Source organism: Lagopus muta, chromosome 1 (genome assembly GCF_023343835.1).
Source record: "Lagopus muta isolate bLagMut1 chromosome 1, bLagMut1 primary, whole genome shotgun sequence".
NCBI classification, from domain to species: domain Eukaryota; kingdom Metazoa; phylum Chordata; class Aves; order Galliformes; family Phasianidae; genus Lagopus; species Lagopus muta.
In genome coordinates, this window is record NC_064433.1 from 119,801,826 (window position 1) to 119,819,575 (window position 17,750).

The 17,750-nt window shown below is 54.3% G+C and overlaps 1 protein-coding gene across 1 annotated transcript; it reads left to right on the top strand.

Moving 5' to 3' along the window:
• Positions 1-535: 535 nt before the first annotated feature.
• LOC125697396 (maestro heat-like repeat-containing protein family member 2B) lies at positions 536-11,378 on the top strand. Its single transcript, XM_048954592.1, has 32 exons — positions 536-611; positions 889-963; positions 1,250-1,371; positions 1,511-1,633; positions 1,773-1,938; positions 2,093-2,191; positions 2,306-2,457; positions 2,808-2,951; positions 3,470-3,562; positions 3,847-3,916; positions 4,032-4,145; positions 4,248-4,321; positions 4,654-4,773; positions 4,921-5,028; positions 5,218-5,377; positions 5,506-5,546; positions 5,723-5,864; positions 6,274-6,326; positions 6,656-6,763; positions 7,031-7,150; positions 7,322-7,444; positions 7,579-7,734; positions 7,956-8,078; positions 8,374-8,453; positions 8,861-8,996; positions 9,113-9,205; positions 9,592-9,687; positions 9,862-9,985; positions 10,188-10,297; positions 10,684-10,836; positions 11,070-11,224; positions 11,327-11,378. The coding sequence occupies exons 1-32, from the start codon at positions 536-538 to the stop codon at positions 11,376-11,378; spliced, it is 3,561 nt and encodes a 1,186-aa protein (XP_048810549.1).
• Positions 11,379-17,750: the final 6,372 nt, after the last annotated feature.

Sequence of the window (17,750 nt, forward strand, 5' to 3'; positions counted from 1 at the left end):
TATTTATTGTCCAAAAAACACCAAAGAGGGAAGACTGCCTGAACAGCCTTGACTCATGGCTGGAAAAATGTGCAAAAGGCTTAGAAACTAACAAACAAGGGGGAAAAAGGAACCTCCCACCTCTGCTTTGAACAAGGTGGCAGCATCATGAACAAGACACCATCCAGGAAGAAGGAGCTCTCCAGGAGCTGTGCATGGACATCCTGGGATCACTGGACGTCTCTGTGAGAGGGATGTGTTTCACTAAATGTCAGGGATTGGAAGGGAACTTGAAAGATCATCCAGTCCAATCCCCCTGCCTTAGCAGGAACACCTAGATTAGGTCACACACGAATGTGTCCTGGTGGGTTCTGAATGTCTCCAGAGAGGGAGACCCCACAACCTCTCTGGGCAGCCCGTTCTGCTGTTCTGTTACATTCACCATAAAGAAGATTTTTCTCTATTATTAATGTATTCATTTTTGATCAGATGCGGTGGAGTCTCCTTAACATCTCTGACACGTGCCCCCAGTAGACAGCAGAGCTCTCTGGAGAGGATGTCGGGGCAGCAGATGGGGGCCTCAGTGCCTCCCGGCATGGAGTCCCCAGTCACTAAGACAACGCCGGGCAACGGTGCCCAGCAGCTGCTCCCTGGCAGGGGCTCTCCATCACCTGCTGAGGTGATTCCCTGCATCAGCATGGAACAGGAACCCCAGAGCCGATTGCATCACACAAGCGCACTGTGTTTGAGGGCCTGCAGGGTTGCCCTGGGGACCTGTCTGGCCCCCAGCCCGGGGCGTGTCATTCATTCTCTGTGAGGTGACACTGCAGTGTGGTGTCACAGTGGCTGCGTCATCCACCCTTGTGGAGCGGTGGGAGCGGTGGCTCAGTCCGCTTGTGGGACCCGCAGGAAGTGGAACCAGAGAGAGCTTTGTGTCTATCTGGAGGCATCCTGCTATCATGGAGAGGCTGAGAGCCCTTCGAGGTGAGTCCCTCCACCTCTCTGGACACCACGACGCTGCCCGAGCACACGTGTGCCTCCAGTGTCTGTTTAGGACGTGCCAGCAGCGCTGTCCTTGCTCTGCCGAGTGCAGCTGCTCACCGTGGTTTCCCCAGCACCCCAGCAAGGGGAAAGCTCCCTCCCCTGTCCCCGCCAACCACACGCAGCCTTGCGCTGTGGAGCTGGAGGAGCGTTCCTCCCACAGCTGGCCGGGTGCTCGGCCCTGGCTCCAAGCAACACCTGCAGCAGCTGCTCTGCTCTTTCCTTCCAGGTCTCTTTGCTTGTGTGGGCTGCGTGCCCAGGCGTACGCGTCGCAGGGAGAGAAGCAGGGTGTCAAGCCCTGTCCCTACCTGCGCCGCGACCTTACTGCTTCAGCGCCTGCAAGATCAGGAGGTGAGTTGGGGACATCCAACCAGCAACCCTTGCCCTCCTGGCCCAGGGCCACGGTGCCGTGGGTGCCAGGCCCGGCAGCACATCCACAGAGCGATGGGTGGCAGCGGGCAAAACGAGCGTGACTGATCCTTGTCCCCAGGGCGACCGAGCGCAGGCGTACTGTGAGCTGGAGAGCGCCCTGTGCCAAGACAGCAGCCGCCCGCCGTGCGGAGTGGTGAACCGGCTGCTGGCAGAGGTGTCCCGGGACCTGACGGCAGCCCAGGTGAGGGCTCACTCCCAAAGGCAAAGGGAACCAACCGCCTGCCCACGCTGGTGTTCTGCTGGTGGATGGTGGGGGCTTAGCTCTTCCAAGGGCCTCAGGCAGTCTCCTGGGCCGCGTGTCACCAGTGTCTCTCTTCCAGGGCGTGACCAGCAATGTCAAGACAGCTGCCAGCAATGTCCTGGTGGCTCTGGCTCGGACGCACTTCACCTTGGTGATGGCTGAGCTCCAGAGCCACCTGAAGGCCGCGGGGGACATGTCCAAGGAGTTTGTGCTCAACACCCTGAGCAAACTCTTCAGCACCTATGGTAGAGTACCCTCAACCTCCTGACATCTATAACAACCGGGAAAGGGGTCTCTGCCCTCTGAGTGTGATCTGCACTGAGCTGGGGGCTGCAGGGCTGCTGTCCACCTACCTTGCTGCCGGGGCTCTGACTGTGGCCCTCTCCTTCCTCTTTGCAGCTCCACAGTGCATCCCCTTTGTGTGGCTGATGCTGGCAGGCCTGCGCAGTGTGGTGGGCCAGGTGAAGAGTGGCCAGATCCTGCGCATCGCTTGTGCTGGTGAGTGCCGGCCCCAGAGCAGCCCTGCTGCAGACTCTCACAGACTCCGTTTTCTCACTCTCTTAAAAAAAATAATAATAATAATTTATTTTTTTAATTATTTTGTTTTTTCAGTTTTGAAACAGTGGCTGGATGGAGTCAAGACTTACTTGTCCTCAGGAATGCAATGCCCCTGGCCTGCCATGGAGAAAGAGCAGATCTATGAGAACCTTCACGAGCTGCTCTTCTCTGTGGTGTGGAACTGGCAAGACTGCCAGGAGGAACAGGTGAGCACTGCTGCATTCCCAGCCCAGGATGGCAGCAGGGGCACCCATGTCGGCAGCTCTGTCTGTGCCCAGTGGGCTGAGAGCTGAGGGGTGATGAGAGGGAGTGGGCTGGCTCTGCAAAGGGCCCTGAAGTGGCTCTGTGCCAGGGAGCAGCTGCATGTCACAGCACTGTGGCAGGAAGAGCTGGGGATGAGGGTATGGGGAAAAGCTGCCTGCCCTCCAGAGCGAGCCCATCTCCTGCTGGGCGTGGGGGTGTGGGGAAGGGGAAGGGAAAGGGGAAGGGGAAAGCCCTCTGTGTAGGAAGGGCAGACCTTCAGTCTTTGATACCGGGCCTCTGCCATCCTCTCCAGGACAAACAGGCCGTCCTTGGGGCTGTGGCTGCCATGTTGGAGGTTCTCCTGCAAGAGGAGCGGCACCAAGAGCAGGTCTGGGAGCAGCTCCTCTGGCTCGTTCACCCGTGTCAGGAGATCCAAGACATTTGCAGGGTGGCCAAGGTGAGTTGTTGTGCAGGGCTCAGGGTAGACGTGGGGCCCGTGCAAATGCCACGAGGGGCCAGGGAGGAGGTGGGGAGCCCTTGGAGAAAGAAGGAATGGGTGTTCAAGGGAGCTCTGAGGCTTCCTGAGCTCTTCAGTCAGAGAAGGAACAACCCAGACAGGAGCCAGGAGGGAACCAAGAATCACTGGGGCTCATCTCTTGGGGATGGGAAGTTTCACCACCACTGTGGGGCTCTGAGTGCCTGAGGAGCTCTATGCTAACAACTGGGGGGACCACATCCAGTTGCATCTGATGGGGGAGAAGTGGGCTGCTGGGTGGGAAATGCCTGCAAATGATGCCCAAACACGGCTCGATTGAGAGCAGAGAGACTCCCTTGGTGCCGCTGGGAGGTGGGGGATAAACAAGAACGCCTGTGCAGGAGCTTCTCCCTGCAGAGAAACAATTGGGAAACAGTTTCTCCACTCCCAAGTGGCTAGATGTGGCTTCATCCCTTTCTTCCTCTCCTGCTCTCTTGCAGAGCCTCACTATCTTCCTGGAGGCCTTAGGGGGCATTGAGTCTGTAATCCCAGGGGACAAGTTTCTGGACGTCACCAGTGCCGTGTTTTACCAGGTAAGGGGAGCCTATCCTTGCGCCCACAGCAGTTTCCCTCTTGGCTAAGTCTCAGGAGGACTGCAAAGCTCTGACCCCTGAATAAGGCGGCTCAGCCTTAGCTCCTGCATGCTCAAGGCAGGTCCAGAGCCATGCATGTACTCTCGGGGATGCTGTGGGGAGGGCTGGGTTTTGTCTGCCTGCCCTCTTCCCGAGAGTGCCCAGGGAGACGAGAGCGGGCAGCACAGTGTCTTTTCCGTCCTCAGTGCTGATGTGATTGTATCAAATGGACCTTGTTCCCACAGCTCTATGACGACAGCAAGCAGCACAGCGAGGCTGGTCGTGCACAGCTGACCCACTGCATCATGCTGCAGGGTAAGGAGAGGAGCTTTGGCCATGCTTGGCGCTGCCCTGGCCAAAACCTCTCTCACAAACTTCAGGAATGGGCGTGAGGTTCTTGCTAACATAGCGTGGGATTTCCTCCCTGCAGCCCGGATCTGCCCAGAGGAAACCATCCTGTTTCTGCAGTCGCAGCTGGGCGATGACTGGGAGCCTGGATGCGTGGCAGCCCTGGGTCTGCTGGGTGCTCTGGCTCGCTCTGATGGTCAGTACCACGGGTTGGTCAGTACCACGCCTTGGGACTGCCAGGGCTCCCTTCTGCCATCTGTGTTGTGGCTCCGCTCATGCTTCTGTGCATCTCTTGCAGAGCCCGTGATGACGGAGATGCTGCCCCAGGTCGTCGAGGCTGTGCAGCGTCTGTGCAGCGACCCCAGCATCCGGGTGAGCTGGTTGGGGAAAAGAAAGCGCTGTCGGGGTGGTGATGCTGCTGCCAGCACGGGCAGGGCTGGGGTGACTAGAGAGGTGCTGGGGCATTGGTCACACGGTCATGATGGCTCCTGTGGGGAGAGCAGGCAGAGTGGAGCAGGCAGGTCCCTGTGCTGTGCATGGAAAGCGCACAGCCTGGTGTTAAGGCCAGGCCCTCATCTCAGTAGCTAAAGCCTCTCCAGTGCTCTTGCTGTCTCTGCTCATGCCCAAAGGGCTGCCCCGATGAGCAGGTGGCTTCCCTTTGCCTTCTGACCAGGAAAATCACACCCATAATTGACCCCTTGCAGGTGAGGACGGCTATTCTGTATTTCATCAAGGATCTGCTCAGTTCGAACACCCGGAGCTGCTCAGCCTGGGATGTGGTGGGGCACATCTTCAGGGAGTTCAGCCGCGCCACAGGAAGAAGGGTAAGGGCAGTGGGCAGCATCTTCCTTTGGAAGACCCGTGCTGCTCAGAGGCTGCTATACAGAAGCACCGCTGAGGCCACACCTGAGCCTCCTGAGAGGCTCCTGAGAACTGAGCATAACCAGTGTTTCAACACCACTGTTGTGCAGGCAGCCGGAGACCTTTCTGCCCGGGAAGCCCAGAAAGAAGGAGCTCTCCAGGAGCTGTGCATGGACATCCTGGGATCACTGGACGTCTCTGTGAGAGGGATGTCCAAAGTAAGTCACGCTCTGCCCTGCTGCTGCTCCCTGCCTTTCCCTCACGTGTTCCTCGTCCCATTCCAGGACCCCAGGTCTCTCCTCCAATGTGCTCTGAAGCACACAGGACTCAGGGAAATTCACAGAGTCCTCTTCATCTCTGAGCAGAGGCAGGAATGCTGACCTGCTCAACTGCCTCGTTCCCTACAGCTCCTGTGGCCGCGGCTGCTGTTGTTTGTGGTGCCAGCGCAGTACACAGGCATGCTGATCCCAGTCTCCCGCTGTGTCTGTGCCCTGGCTGAGAGAGAGGAGCTGACAGGACGGCCGATAGAACATCTGGATCCCCATTTTGTCAGCTCCATGTTTCAAGGTAGGAGCAAAAACTCCCTCAGTGAGCTCTGCTGACCTGTGGTAGCACCCAGAAGGGACAGCGGAGGTGTGCGTGGCTGGGCACACAGTGTCTTGGAGTCTTACTCAGCACTTTTTTTCTCTTTGCAGGCCCACTGCTGACGCCCCAGACACTGCTGGCACGACTGCTGGTGAGTAGATGCTCCAGAGGCCGGTGCCACAAGCACCCAGGAGGAAGCAGCATGGCCATGGGCAAAGCTGTTGGCTGCTCCTTGCCTGCCAGAGCAGAGCCGAGCTGCTTCCATCCTGGGGGAAAGCCGTTGCTCTTGCTGCAGAAGTGACCCTGCTTTGTGTTGCTCTCACTCAGGTGGTGGCAGGCAGCCCTGTTGCAGGCAGCAAACTCCAAGCTGCTGCCTTACTGCTGATGAAAAACCTCCACAGCAGGTTCCACAGGGCTGTGGGGGCCATGTGGGCTACTGAGATCCCCCTGCTGCTGCAGTGTCTTGAAGGTAAAGCACTGGAGGGGAAGAAGAGGCAGAGGCAGGGAAGGGAAGGGGGGGAGTGAAAATGCAGCTCTGTAGCATGGCAGAGGGGAAGCACTGCCTGCAGGCCAGTTCTTGCTCTGCTGCTGTTCCCATTCCTGGGAGTCAGCACTGAGGCCCAGGGACCTATCCCACCAGAGATCTGCCCGTTCCAGGACGTGGATGGGCCCTTCATGTCCCCTCAGACAGCAGCCTTGGAGCACTTAGTTCCGTGTTCCTGTGGAGGCAGTGTTTGTGGGGAGGGACAGGTCATTGTGGAGGGGGTGCAGGTCCCAGCTTGGTAGTGTCAAGTGCCCAGGCCAAGCCAGGTTTGCAGCAGCTCTTCTTCTGTGCCTTGATCCTAAGTAAGGGTCTTTGTCTTCCTATTGCTGTGCAGGGAAAGATGAGAGCTTCCCGGACACTGCCGAGTTTGAGCGCCGTCTGCTAAAGGTACAGCATTGCCGGGAGGCGCGGTGCAGAGAAGTGCTTGCCTGCCCCAAGTAGCCCCGCTCCCACGTGAGCCACTGTGGGGCAGGAACAGCCTCTCAAGCGCTGCTGCGGAGCGGCCGCACGCCTTTGTGGCGCTGCCTCTTCTGCTCTGTCCCAAGCCCAGAGGGGTCTTAGGAGAAGAGGGTGGGTGGCTTTAATGGAGGGAACACTGGGGGAGCTGGGAGAGGGACTGTTCTTCCAGGCACCTCTCCCCAGAGGGCTGCAGCAACTTGGGAGCGAGGGAAGAGGCAAAGGGCAAGGGAACATTGTCTTCTCCTGTTCTCCAACAGTTCCTGAAGGCGTCGCTGGACACAATAGAGGAGAAGGCATGGATCGAGGCCCTGAGCTGTGAGCTGAGCCAGCGGCTGAGCAGCTCTGCCAGCAGCTCTGCAGAAAAGGTGAGTTCCCCCCGGCTCTACCCAGCGGTGCAGCTGCAGGTGTCCAGCTGGGGCTGGGGCTGCGGCTGGTGCTCTGCCCACGCGGGTGCAGATGCTGCTTCCCCAGTCTATGCCCCCCAGAGGGCCTTTCCCTGCAATCTGCCCGGGGATGGCTAAAGCTCGGCCCCGCAGCTGCTCTCAGCAACCGCCAGGGAGCTTGGCTCCTTCCCACCTGGCCCTCCACCAGCAGGTTAAGCTGCTGCCACATCTCAGCTTCTTCCCCTGCAGTCATTCCTGTACAAGGCTCTGGGCACGGTGCTGGGATCCTGTCAGGGAGTCCTCCACGTGCAGGAGAAGCTGCTACAGCACCTGGAGGAGGCAAATGCAGAGGAGCCACGTGAGGCCCAGGTGAGCTGTCCTCTCCTCCAGCTCCTGTGAGCATCCCTGCTCTGGCCCTGGGGCAGAGGCCTTCTCCTGGCCCTGCTCCGGGCCTTTCAACCTCTGCACTGCTGCCATTTTGCTCAGGAGCAGACCTGCAGATTCAGGCCTGTGCCAACGGCCCCTTGTTCTTTTGTGCAGGGAATCATCTCTCTTCTCAGCCATGCTGCTGAGAACAACTTCCACACAGTCCTGGCCACGCTCACCATGTTTGCGTCCAGGCTGTGCAAAGGCCGCAATGCCAGGATTTCCAGGCGCAAGAAGGTAAAGCGTTACGGGTTTCCATCTTGGCATTCTTCTGCCTTATTTTCCCTGCAGCTCCTGCCTTGGGAGCCCAGGAGCATCGCGGGGCACTGGGGGCCGTTAGCGAGTGTCTCAAGGCATTTCTTCCCACACAGATGGAGCTGGACAGCACGAGAGCTCATGCCACACGCAGCGCTCTCATGCTCGCCCACGGCAGCGTGGCACTGCGTGCCTCCAAGGAACAGCTGCTCGCCCACCTGGAGGGAGACATCGTGGGCAACGTCCTGATGCTCTACAGCTGCAGCTGCCGGGTGAGAGCTCAAAGCGTGCCAGGGTGTCAGAGCGCCCCTCTGCAGCCTCTCCACATGGGGGGATGCTGAGATGGGCCTTTCCTTTCCAAAGGTCCCTCGGGGAACTGTTTGTGCCCAGATAAAGATCCAAGCCCTTCCCTTAGCGTTGTCCCCACGTGTGTCCCTTGCAGCCCTTGTCCCTTCCCGCAGTTCAAAGAATGTTCTTCTCTCTTGCTCCTCAGGACTTGCAGAACAACCTCGCGCTGGTGCAGAGCATCACCGACTGCAGCTCTGCCTACCAAGCTGTGGGTGATTCTGCAAGCTTTAACCCCTCCTTGAAGAGCAAGCTGCTGGAGATCCTGATGGTGAGTGCCTGGAGACGGGGCTGTCTGCAGAGGAGTTCTGGGCTGCGCCACAAGGCTCGCTTCCCTGGAGGCATGCAGGTGTCCAGCAGTTACACGTCTCCAGCTGGTGGGGACCTTGGGTGCTGGCAGGCAGTGGCTGGGCAGCGGGCTGGGTGCACCAGCTGCTGCATCCTGCAGTGCTTCCACAGGAAAGTGATGGGGCTGGTGTGTGGCAGTTGTGCCTGTCTGGGGGCCGGGTGGAACAGCTCTTGTGTGCCCCTTGCCCACTTTGACACTGTCTCTCTGGGACTTGCAGGACCTGATGAAGAAGTATTACTCGGGCATGCCTGTCTCCCCAGTGCCTCTCAAGGTGGTTCTGGCCCTGGAGCAGTTGAGGTAAGGGCTGAGGTAGCAAGTCAGGATGGTGATCCCCATTTTGGGTAGCTCCTGAGGGCCTGGAGGGGCCAGGGGGGGAGGAACCACATCTACAGCAGGAGAGACGGCTGGTCTGTTGTGCCCAGCAAAGCTGAGGTTCTGGGCAGGGAGAAAGGCCCTGGTGCTCCTGTGCCCTGGCAGGGAAGAGAGGGAGAGCTGGGGTCTCCTTCCCTCCAGAGCAGGAGGTGGTTCACTGCTGCCGGGGAGGAGGTGGGCGCTGCTGGAACTGAAGGCAGTGCTCAGCAGCATGAGCTGGGTGGGGGTATTGGCTTTGTAGCTGTCAATTAGGAGAAACTCAGATGTTGTCTGAACCAGTCTGGAGAGGTAAATACCCTTTCTGATTTCTCTTCCTGTTTTCCTCCTCTCAGCAAGCTGAAGCCCTCTTCTGAAAGCAAGGACCTGCGTGAGATGTTGGTCCTGTGCTGCAAGAACATCGTGACACACCCTTCAGCAGAGATGATGCTGAAGATCAGGAAGTCACAGCAAGCAGCACAGTACCTGCAGGTAACCTGCCGTAACTTTCCCGGCCACCTCTCGGTCAGAACCCTACCTCAGCACACACAACCTCTGCTCTGGCAGCAGCCGTGATGCTACACGTCACTCCCCTCTTCTGCTTTCAGCTTCAGCAAACATCACTGAGAGCTCTGGGCCGGCTCATGGTGGTCCTGCTGGAGACAGAGCCCAGCGGTGGCTTCTTCCAGAACATAGTCCATGTGAGTATTCGTGGGGCAAGGGAGAAAGCATGGTGCCTGTCAATAGCGGGGGCAGAGATCTGGGGACTGAGAGGAGGATCAGAGGGGGAGAAATCTCCTGCTGACGTGCCAGCTCACTGCGAGCTGAAATGGGCAGAGAAATGGGCCCTGCAGGGGGAAAGCAGGAGCCAGCCCCTGGAGGCCACAGCCGAGGAAAAGCTCCTGGGTTAGGAGGCAGGCGTGTCTGCAGAGAGCGGGGCGGCAGTGCCGGTGGTCAGTGAGGCAGGAGGCCACATGGAGCAACAGGGCAGGCCTTAAGGGAAAGTGCTGGGAAAGGGGGGACAGGGAGAGGGGTGGCAGGAAGGGAAAGCAAAGACATCCTCAGTGAGACAGATGCTCTACTCCAGGTCCTGCAGAAATCCATGGTATCGAGCAACGTGTGGGAGCGCAAGAGGGCCCTGCAGACCTGCTCCCAGCTGCTGGCTGTTTGTGAAGAGCTTCAAGTGAGTAAAGAGCCCCACCGCGTGCTCCCTGCTCCCTCCCCAGTGCCCCAGAGCTTGAAGGCGAGCTCTGCCCAGCTGTGCATGCTGTGTCATGGCGTGGGGAAGGCACAGATGGGAGAAGCTGGAGAGAGCTGGGGCCGTCTACAGCTTTGTTCCTGCCTCTCACCCCTGCAGAGAAGAGATGCCTGTGAGCACTTTGGCTCCTTGGTGGGATTGCTGGCGCCTCTGACTTGTGACCCCATGCCCGCATCCCGCCAGCTGGCTGTCACCTGTCTGAGCTCCCTTCTGCGAATCCAAGGTGAGTGGAGCAGGCACGCTCCAGCCCTCTGCCCTCCTCTGTAGCACTACCAGAGCCCCACGGGCTGGGCCCTGTTTACAGGAGGGAGAGGCACCGTGCACAGCTCTCTTCTTGTCCCCACCCTGTCCTCTGTCTTTCCCCCGTGGAATGCAGTTTCATTTCCAGAAGCATGACTTCCCTTTTCTCCCTGTGCTCTTTCCAGCCAAAGCGACCAACACAGACATCGAGACGGGTGACATCAGGAGCCTGTGCGAGGGGCTGCATGCCTGCAGCATCGCCTCTCAGCTTCAGACCACATCCAAAATGGCCATGGTATGTGGACCCAAGAAGGGGTGGTGTGATCTCTGTGTGTAGGCTTCTGCACGACCCTGTGCTGCTCCCAGCCTCTGACACTGTTTCCAAAATGAGCTGTTACCCTGAGTGCTCTTTTCCCAGTGCAAGTAGCAGGAGGCTCTGAGCTACGTCTGGCCTTCAGGCACCCAGTGCAAGGAGCTGACTCCATGATGTGCGTTTGTGTGTGTGTGTGTGCACTTGCATGCATGTGACTGTGGCTGCTGGGAGGTAGGCTTTGCATGTAAGCAAACACCATGGGTGCAGAAGTTGAGAGAAGGCTCAACCGCCTTCCGTATAAACAGCAGGGTACAGACAGCTGCAGCAGAGCAGTGATGAGATCTCTCCCGCTTCTCATTTCTCTGCAGATCGTGTGCAGGAACTTCCCCTTAGAACGCACCGTTGACTTCATGACTGCCATCAAGGAGACGATCCGGAAAGCCAACGGAGTGCGTGTGCGTGCTGCTGGGAAGTGGATGACCACCTTCCTGCAGATGCACGGGAAGGACATCAGTTGGAACGTAAGAGACTTTCCTTCACGTGTCTTGGACTTTTGCTGGCTGTTGCACTATGACTTGTGCCGTTTGCCCCTTGTGCTCAGGGCATGGAGACCAGGGTAGCTGGCATGAAATTCAGGCTTAGGACTTGGCAGCATGTCAAGGGAGCAGGCACTGCTCATGCGCTGAATGTCCGTGGTTGGGCCCTGCAGAGTGCAGGATGCAGCAAGTCATTCTTTCTCCCCTTCTTCTCTCAGGTGCCTCCGATCCTCTACATCCTGCGCAGCATCACATCGTTTGCGCAGCAGAGCACGTTCCTGCCCTTCCTGTGCCAGGCGGTGGTCATCCTCACCCGCTGTCACACTGAGGCCGTGATGAGCAACTTCTCCCGGCCGCTTGGGCCAACGGACAGGTACTGGCACTCCCGCCTTTGCTGTTGCTGCAGAGGGATGTAGGGAGGAGGCAGCTTTTCTTTTTTGTGAATAGTCTCAAGTTGCGACTCTACTTTTTCTAGTGAGACATGGAGGAGAATAAGAGAATTTTGTCTTCAGCGATGGAGCCAATAGCAAAAAGAAGAAAGGATAAGAAAGGAAGGGAGGAGAGGAAAGGAGCAGGGAAGGAAAAAGGGAATGAAAAGGGAAATTTGAAAGGAGAAAAGGAGAAAAGAAGAGAAGAGAACGAGAAAAGAGAAGATGAGCTTAAAAATTGTATTATTTATTATAAATAAATAAATATATATATATATAAAAATAGTACCTTTTTTTTTTTTAAACCAAGTCTTTATTTCAATAGCTGCTGTCTCTTCTCCATACCAGTTACAGAATCACAGTCACCAAATGTCAGGGATTGGAAGAAACCTCAAAAGCTCATGTAATCTAATCCCCCTGCTGGGAACACCTAGATTAGGTCACACACGAATGTGTCCAGGCAGGTTCTGAATGTCTCCAGAGAGGGAGACCCCACAACCTCTCTGGGCAGCCCGTTCCACTGTTCTGTTACCACCACCATGAAGTTTTTCTTCTAGCATTCATGTGGAACCTCTCATGTTCCAGCTTGTACCCATTGCCCTTATCCTGTCACTGGATGTCACTGAGAAAAGCCTGGCTCCATCCTCCTGACAGACATCACAGAATCACAGAATCACAGAATTGTAGGGGTTGGAAGGGACCTCCAGAGATCATCGAGTCCAACCCCCCTGCCAAAGCAGGTTCCCTACACCAGGTAGCACAGGTAGGCATCCAGGCAGGTCTTGAACGTCTCCAGAGAAGGAGACTCCACCACCTCCCTGGGCAGCCTGTTCCAGTGCTCCGTCACCCTCACTGTAAAGAAGTTCTTGCGCATGTTTGTGCGGAACTTCCTATGCTCCAGTTTCTGGCCGTTTCCCCTTGTCCTGTCTCCACTCACCACTGAAAAGAGTCTGGCCTTGCCATTCTGCCCCCCACACCTTAGATATTTATAGACCTGGATCAGGTCCCCTCTCAGTCTCCTTTTCTCAAGGCTGAACAGACCCAGTTCACTCAGCCTTTCCTCATAGGGGAGATGCTCCAGGCCCTTCACCATCTTCGTGGCCCTCTGCTGGACTCTTTCCAAGAGATCCCTGTCTTTTTTGTACTGGGGAGCCCAGAACTGGACGCAGTACTCCAGATGAGGTCTTACCAGGGCAGAGTAGAGGGGGAGGATCACCTCCTTTGACCTGCTGGCCACGCTCTTTTTAATGCACCCCAGTAAGCCATTGGCCTTTTTGGCCACAAGGGCACACTGCTGGCTCATGGCCAACCTGTCGTCCACCAGGACACCCAGGTCACTTTCCGCAGAGCTCCCCTCCAGCAGGTCATCCCCCAACCTGTACTGGTGCATGGAATTATTCCTCCCCAGATGCAAGACTCTACACTTGCTTTTGTTAAACCTCATCCGGTTTCTTTCTGCCCAGCTCTCCAGCCTATCCAGGTCTTGCTGAATGGCAGCACAGCCTTCAGGCGTGTCAGCCAATCCTCCCAACTTTGTATCATCGGCAAACTTGCTGAGGGTGGCCACTATCCCCTCATCAAGGTCATTGATGAAGATGTTGAACAAGACCGGACCTAGCACAGACCCCTGAGGAACACCGCTAGTTACAGGCCTCCAACCGGACTCTGCACCACCAACAACGACCCTCTGTGCTCTGCCAGTCAGCCAGTTCTCAACCCAACATCCTTTACATATTTATAAGCGTTCATTAGGTCACCTCTCAGTCTCCTCCAAGCCAAAGCTTCCTCAGACTTTCCTCGTAAGGGAGATGCTCTGGTCCCTTCATCATCTTTGTGGCTCTGTGCTGGACTCTCTCAAGCAGTTCCCTGTCCTTCTTGAACAGAGGGGCCCAGAACTGGACACAATACTCCAGATGCGGTCTCACCAGGGCAGAGTAGAGAAGCAGGATAACCTCTTTTGACCTCCTAACCATGCCCCTTCTAGTATGTCCCAGGGTGCCATTGGCCTTCTTGGCCACAAGGGCAGAGTGCTGGCTCATGGTCACCCTGCTGTCCCCCAGGACCCACAGGTCCCTTTCCCCTACGCTGCTCTCCAACAGGTCAGTCCCTAACCTATACTGGTATGTGGGGTCGTTCTTGCCCAGATACAAGTCCCTACGCTTGCCCTTGTTGTATTTCATTCAAGTTCTCCCCACCCAACTCTCCGCCTGTCCAGGTGTCGCTGGGTGGCAGCACAGCCTTCAGGCATGTCAGCCACTCCTCCCAGTTCTGTGGCATCAGCAAGCCTGCTCACAGTGCGCTTTACTGCCTCATCCAAGACACTGATGAGTATGTTGAATAGTACGGGTCCCAGTACTGACCCTTGAGGGACTCCACAAGATACAGGCCTCCAACTTGACTCACTCTGTTCCACTGACCACAACTCTCTGGCTTGTTTCCTTCAGCTGGTTCAAGTCCACGTCACTACTCAGTTGTCAAGACCACGCTTCCTCAGTTTAGCATTTAGTATTTATCATGAGTATTGTAGTGCCTTATTAGCTCACTCTGCGTGTATATCTGTGATAAATACAGGAGCACTTTGGTCTTACATGGTCTTTCGTGGACTCCTTATTTTACCGTAGAGTTTCTGAGTTCTGTTAGGCCTGGGCTTTGGCCTTGCAAGTAGCAACAAGCCTGGCTGAAGCTGCCCTGCTGGCGCCCAGCCACCTCCATCCTGGCTTCAGGATGCGTCTCTTAGCTCCACGTTCCATCTTGCCAGGCTCTCACTGAATGCACACTTTGCTTTGTTTTATTTTCTGCCCCTGCCGACAGGCACGGCTTAGGCAAAACACTTGAGTATTTTGTCTTGAAGTATTTACTTCCTCAGAAGCCTCCAGCCTGGCACCCAGTCAGATTCCCAAAATAAGCCAGTAAGGACTTAAGTAAACTGCTTGCAGGTGTTGCCCAGCTGCTTCATTGTGAAGAGCCCTTGAACTTTGCACAGGCCCTTCAAGCCAGAAAAGGATGGCCAGGACCTGCCCTGCTGCCTACTCATCCTGATGGGCTGCTCCTGCCCCCAGGCTGGGATGGGGCTGCCCAGCCCTCCTCCTCCAGCTGCCTGCTGCTGCCTTTTTTCCACTCACAGTTGGCACTCTGAGATCATCTTTAACACTGCTGTTTATGAGATACTTGGCCATCTCCCCCACCGCAGACAATGGAAGAGGAAAATGAAGCAATTGGCAGCAGCCAGCCAAATGGCTCCCTCCAGAAGTTGTCTGAAGCAGAGGAAGGGGGCCCACGGAGAGACCTGGGGAGTCCTGTCCCCATCCAGATCAAGGGGCCTGGCAAGAAGGCAGTTTCATCCCCTGACTGAGCAAAAGCCAGATAACCAGGTTAGAACCTGGTTATAGATAACCAGGTTATCTCCACCATGTGTAGATGATGGAGAGAGAGTTTAACACCAGGTTTCTGCTGTCTGTAATATGCATACATCTGGACACAGACCTATGCTCCACCAGCAATGTGCTGGTAGCCCTACTTACCCCCAGGCTTTGCTCCCACAAGCCAACCCTGTCCCCCACTACCACTAACAGCAGAGCAATTTAAATCCAGGCCACAGGCAGAGCTGTCAGCTGCTGCAGCTGGGCTGGAAATCTGCTCCTGCTGGTGTTCGCCATAGGGAATTAGGCCCAGGGAACAGCACTGGGAGGTCAGTCTCCAAATCCAGTGTTTAAAGGGAGCTTTTTTTACACTCATTTTCACACATGCCTATTTGTGTGCCTTCATGCCATTGCAGAGCTCACCTGGCTGCATTTCCACATGCAAATAATTGATATACGTGTTTTCTGTGCTTGTGTATGCACGTGCATACATACACACTGATGGGAGGAGAGGCGTTGCATTAAGCTGACTGCATCTATGTTTGAAGCAGATTTGATAATGACCCTAAATATGGACACAAGTGTTTCTTCTGCTGCTAACTGACCTAATGGATTTCATATTTGTAACTAGGCAGTGGTTAGTATTGTGAGTTTCTTTCTGTTTGCTGCAATAGAAAAACAGGAAATACTGGGATACTGGATATAAGGAAAAGATCTTTAACAGTGAGGGTGGGAAGGCACTGGAACAGGTTGCCCAGAGATGTGGTCCCTGGAGACTTTCAAGGTGAGGCTGGATCAGGCCCTGGGCAACCTGATGTAGCTGTGGTGCCCCTGTTCATTGAAGGGGACTTGGACTAGATGGCCTTTAAAGGTCTCTTCCAACTCTAAGGATTCTGTGATTCTATAACAAATACCATATTTGCACATGGAAACTGCCATGAAATAGTCCCCCAGGCAATTGCCAGTAGTGGGTTACTAATAGACTGGAGCAGTTGCACTCTAATTTATGATGGCACATTCTGGGGCAGTAATCCATAGTGACTATACACACAACTTGTGTGCATACACAACAAAGTGCTATATATGCATATTAATTTATTTTAATAGCAACAGTATTCTGGATCCTCAATCAAAAAGCATAGTGTTTGTTGTCAGAAATGAAAGCATGTATTTGCAGAAGGGGAGAAAAAGACCCAGAACAATAACTGAGACAACAGATTAGTGCTTTAGGGGAACACATCTGTCATCTCCAGGTATGCATCTTGCTGCTGTACAGACCTCTTCCTATTCAAAAGTGCATCCCTGCAGTGTGCGTTCATGCTCCACTTTATCTATTTGTCCGTTTGTGCCCTCCTCCCCTCTTTCCTCTTGCTGTTCCTTTTCCCCCTCACTTCCTTCCCCCTGTGATGCCACCCAGCCGCTCCGCTACACTTAGCACATGAGAAATCTGGGAGCGGATGCCTCAGCTCTTCAATGAGATCAACAGGCACAGTGGGGAAAATGGCCACTGAAAAATAATAAAAAATGGGCATTTTACAGCCCTTGAACTGGGACTATTCTGGAGCACTAAATGGTCTTAATAAGTAAATAAAATGCAAGCTATTTATTAGAGAAGTCAGAATGGCACCTTTGTATCTGTTTCTGTCTCATGAGGAAAAAGATATAATTAGGTAGATTTTTTTTTAATTAAAAACCCACTTAATTTGGAATCACTCCAGCCTGCTGAATAAGTGTGTATCTAAGTGAACTTATAAATACATTTTCTGTACCAGATAGAAAAAAACCTTGGAGGGAGCCTCCCTGGTTCATTGTATGGGCGCACATTGGGACAGCTTTAAAAACATTTTAGTGCAGTTGATGGACCATGACCTCTTAGTATCAGTCAAATGCAGATTTATTTTCTAGGAGATATGCTATTTGAAGTTTGTTTGAGCCAAGTTAGAGAAGTCTGCCATAGAATTTTTTCAGGATCAGTCCAAGGTACTCTCCAGCTCATGCCAAGCGACACAGGAAAATAACCACTATTGTATGCTCTGTGGCTTCATTGTCTAGTCTTAAGATGGAGGAAAAAGGCAAGGCATGCCAACTGCTTGCCAGTGTGATGGAAAAACTGAGTTTATACAGCTCAAGAGCAACTAAATAAGTATGCTGTAGTCACAAACTATGATGAGATGGACAAGGAACTTGATGTCACTGACAGCTGCCCAAGTGTCAGCCTACAGGGGACTTAACAGGTCTTCTGCTACCTTTCCATGCAATCAGACCTCAGAAGGACACAATCATTCTAGGCACTTTCTATTATCCTCATTTCTCTCAGGAAAGCTGTCAGCAGCCAGTGTTGGTTGTTTTTGTTTTTTTTTTGTTGCTGTTTTTTTTTAATAGCACTCAAAGCACAGTAATTTGTTCATATTGTAGAGCATTTTATTAATGTTGCAGCAGCGGTAGCGATCCAGGTATTTGGAATGGTGCAATAAAAATACAAATTTGAAAGAGAGAAGGACATTGTGGAATCAGGAGATAAACTCTTGCCCAGTTACCAATGTACTAATTTTGGAGGGGAAAAATGTGCCTTCAGTTTAAGTCAAGGGACATTTCGGGGACAGAGAGGTGGAAATCACTTTCTAGTGAATTGTTTCATTTGCAAAGGGCACTATCACCTGGTGTTAAGTCCCCATTCCAGCTTGGTTTCCTGCTCCTGCATCTGCTTCATTACCCCTTTTCCTCATTGAAGAGATGGGTATTTTGTGCTCTGCTGAACTGGTAAAGGACAAGACACGACTCATCACGACTGAGCAGATTTTGCCTCTTCTTCTCATTGCTCAGCTTTGCTGTGAAGGAGTGTTATACCAAGAGCTGTTGACATTAAATCTGAACACTTTTTGCTGACCATTGCACAGTGCATGGGTGACTGAAGCAAACTCGTAACCACGGATTTCAAGAGTAAGCTTTAGGGAAACCCCTCCTTTGATCAAGAAAGGTGACTGCACATTCTGCATCCAATTCAAGCATGTTGAAGGAGATTTACCAAGATAGCACTGAGGAGCCACATTTTCAAGTGTATAGCACCTATGGATCAAATGAGATTTTTCTCCTAGATCTCAGCTCCCAGGGG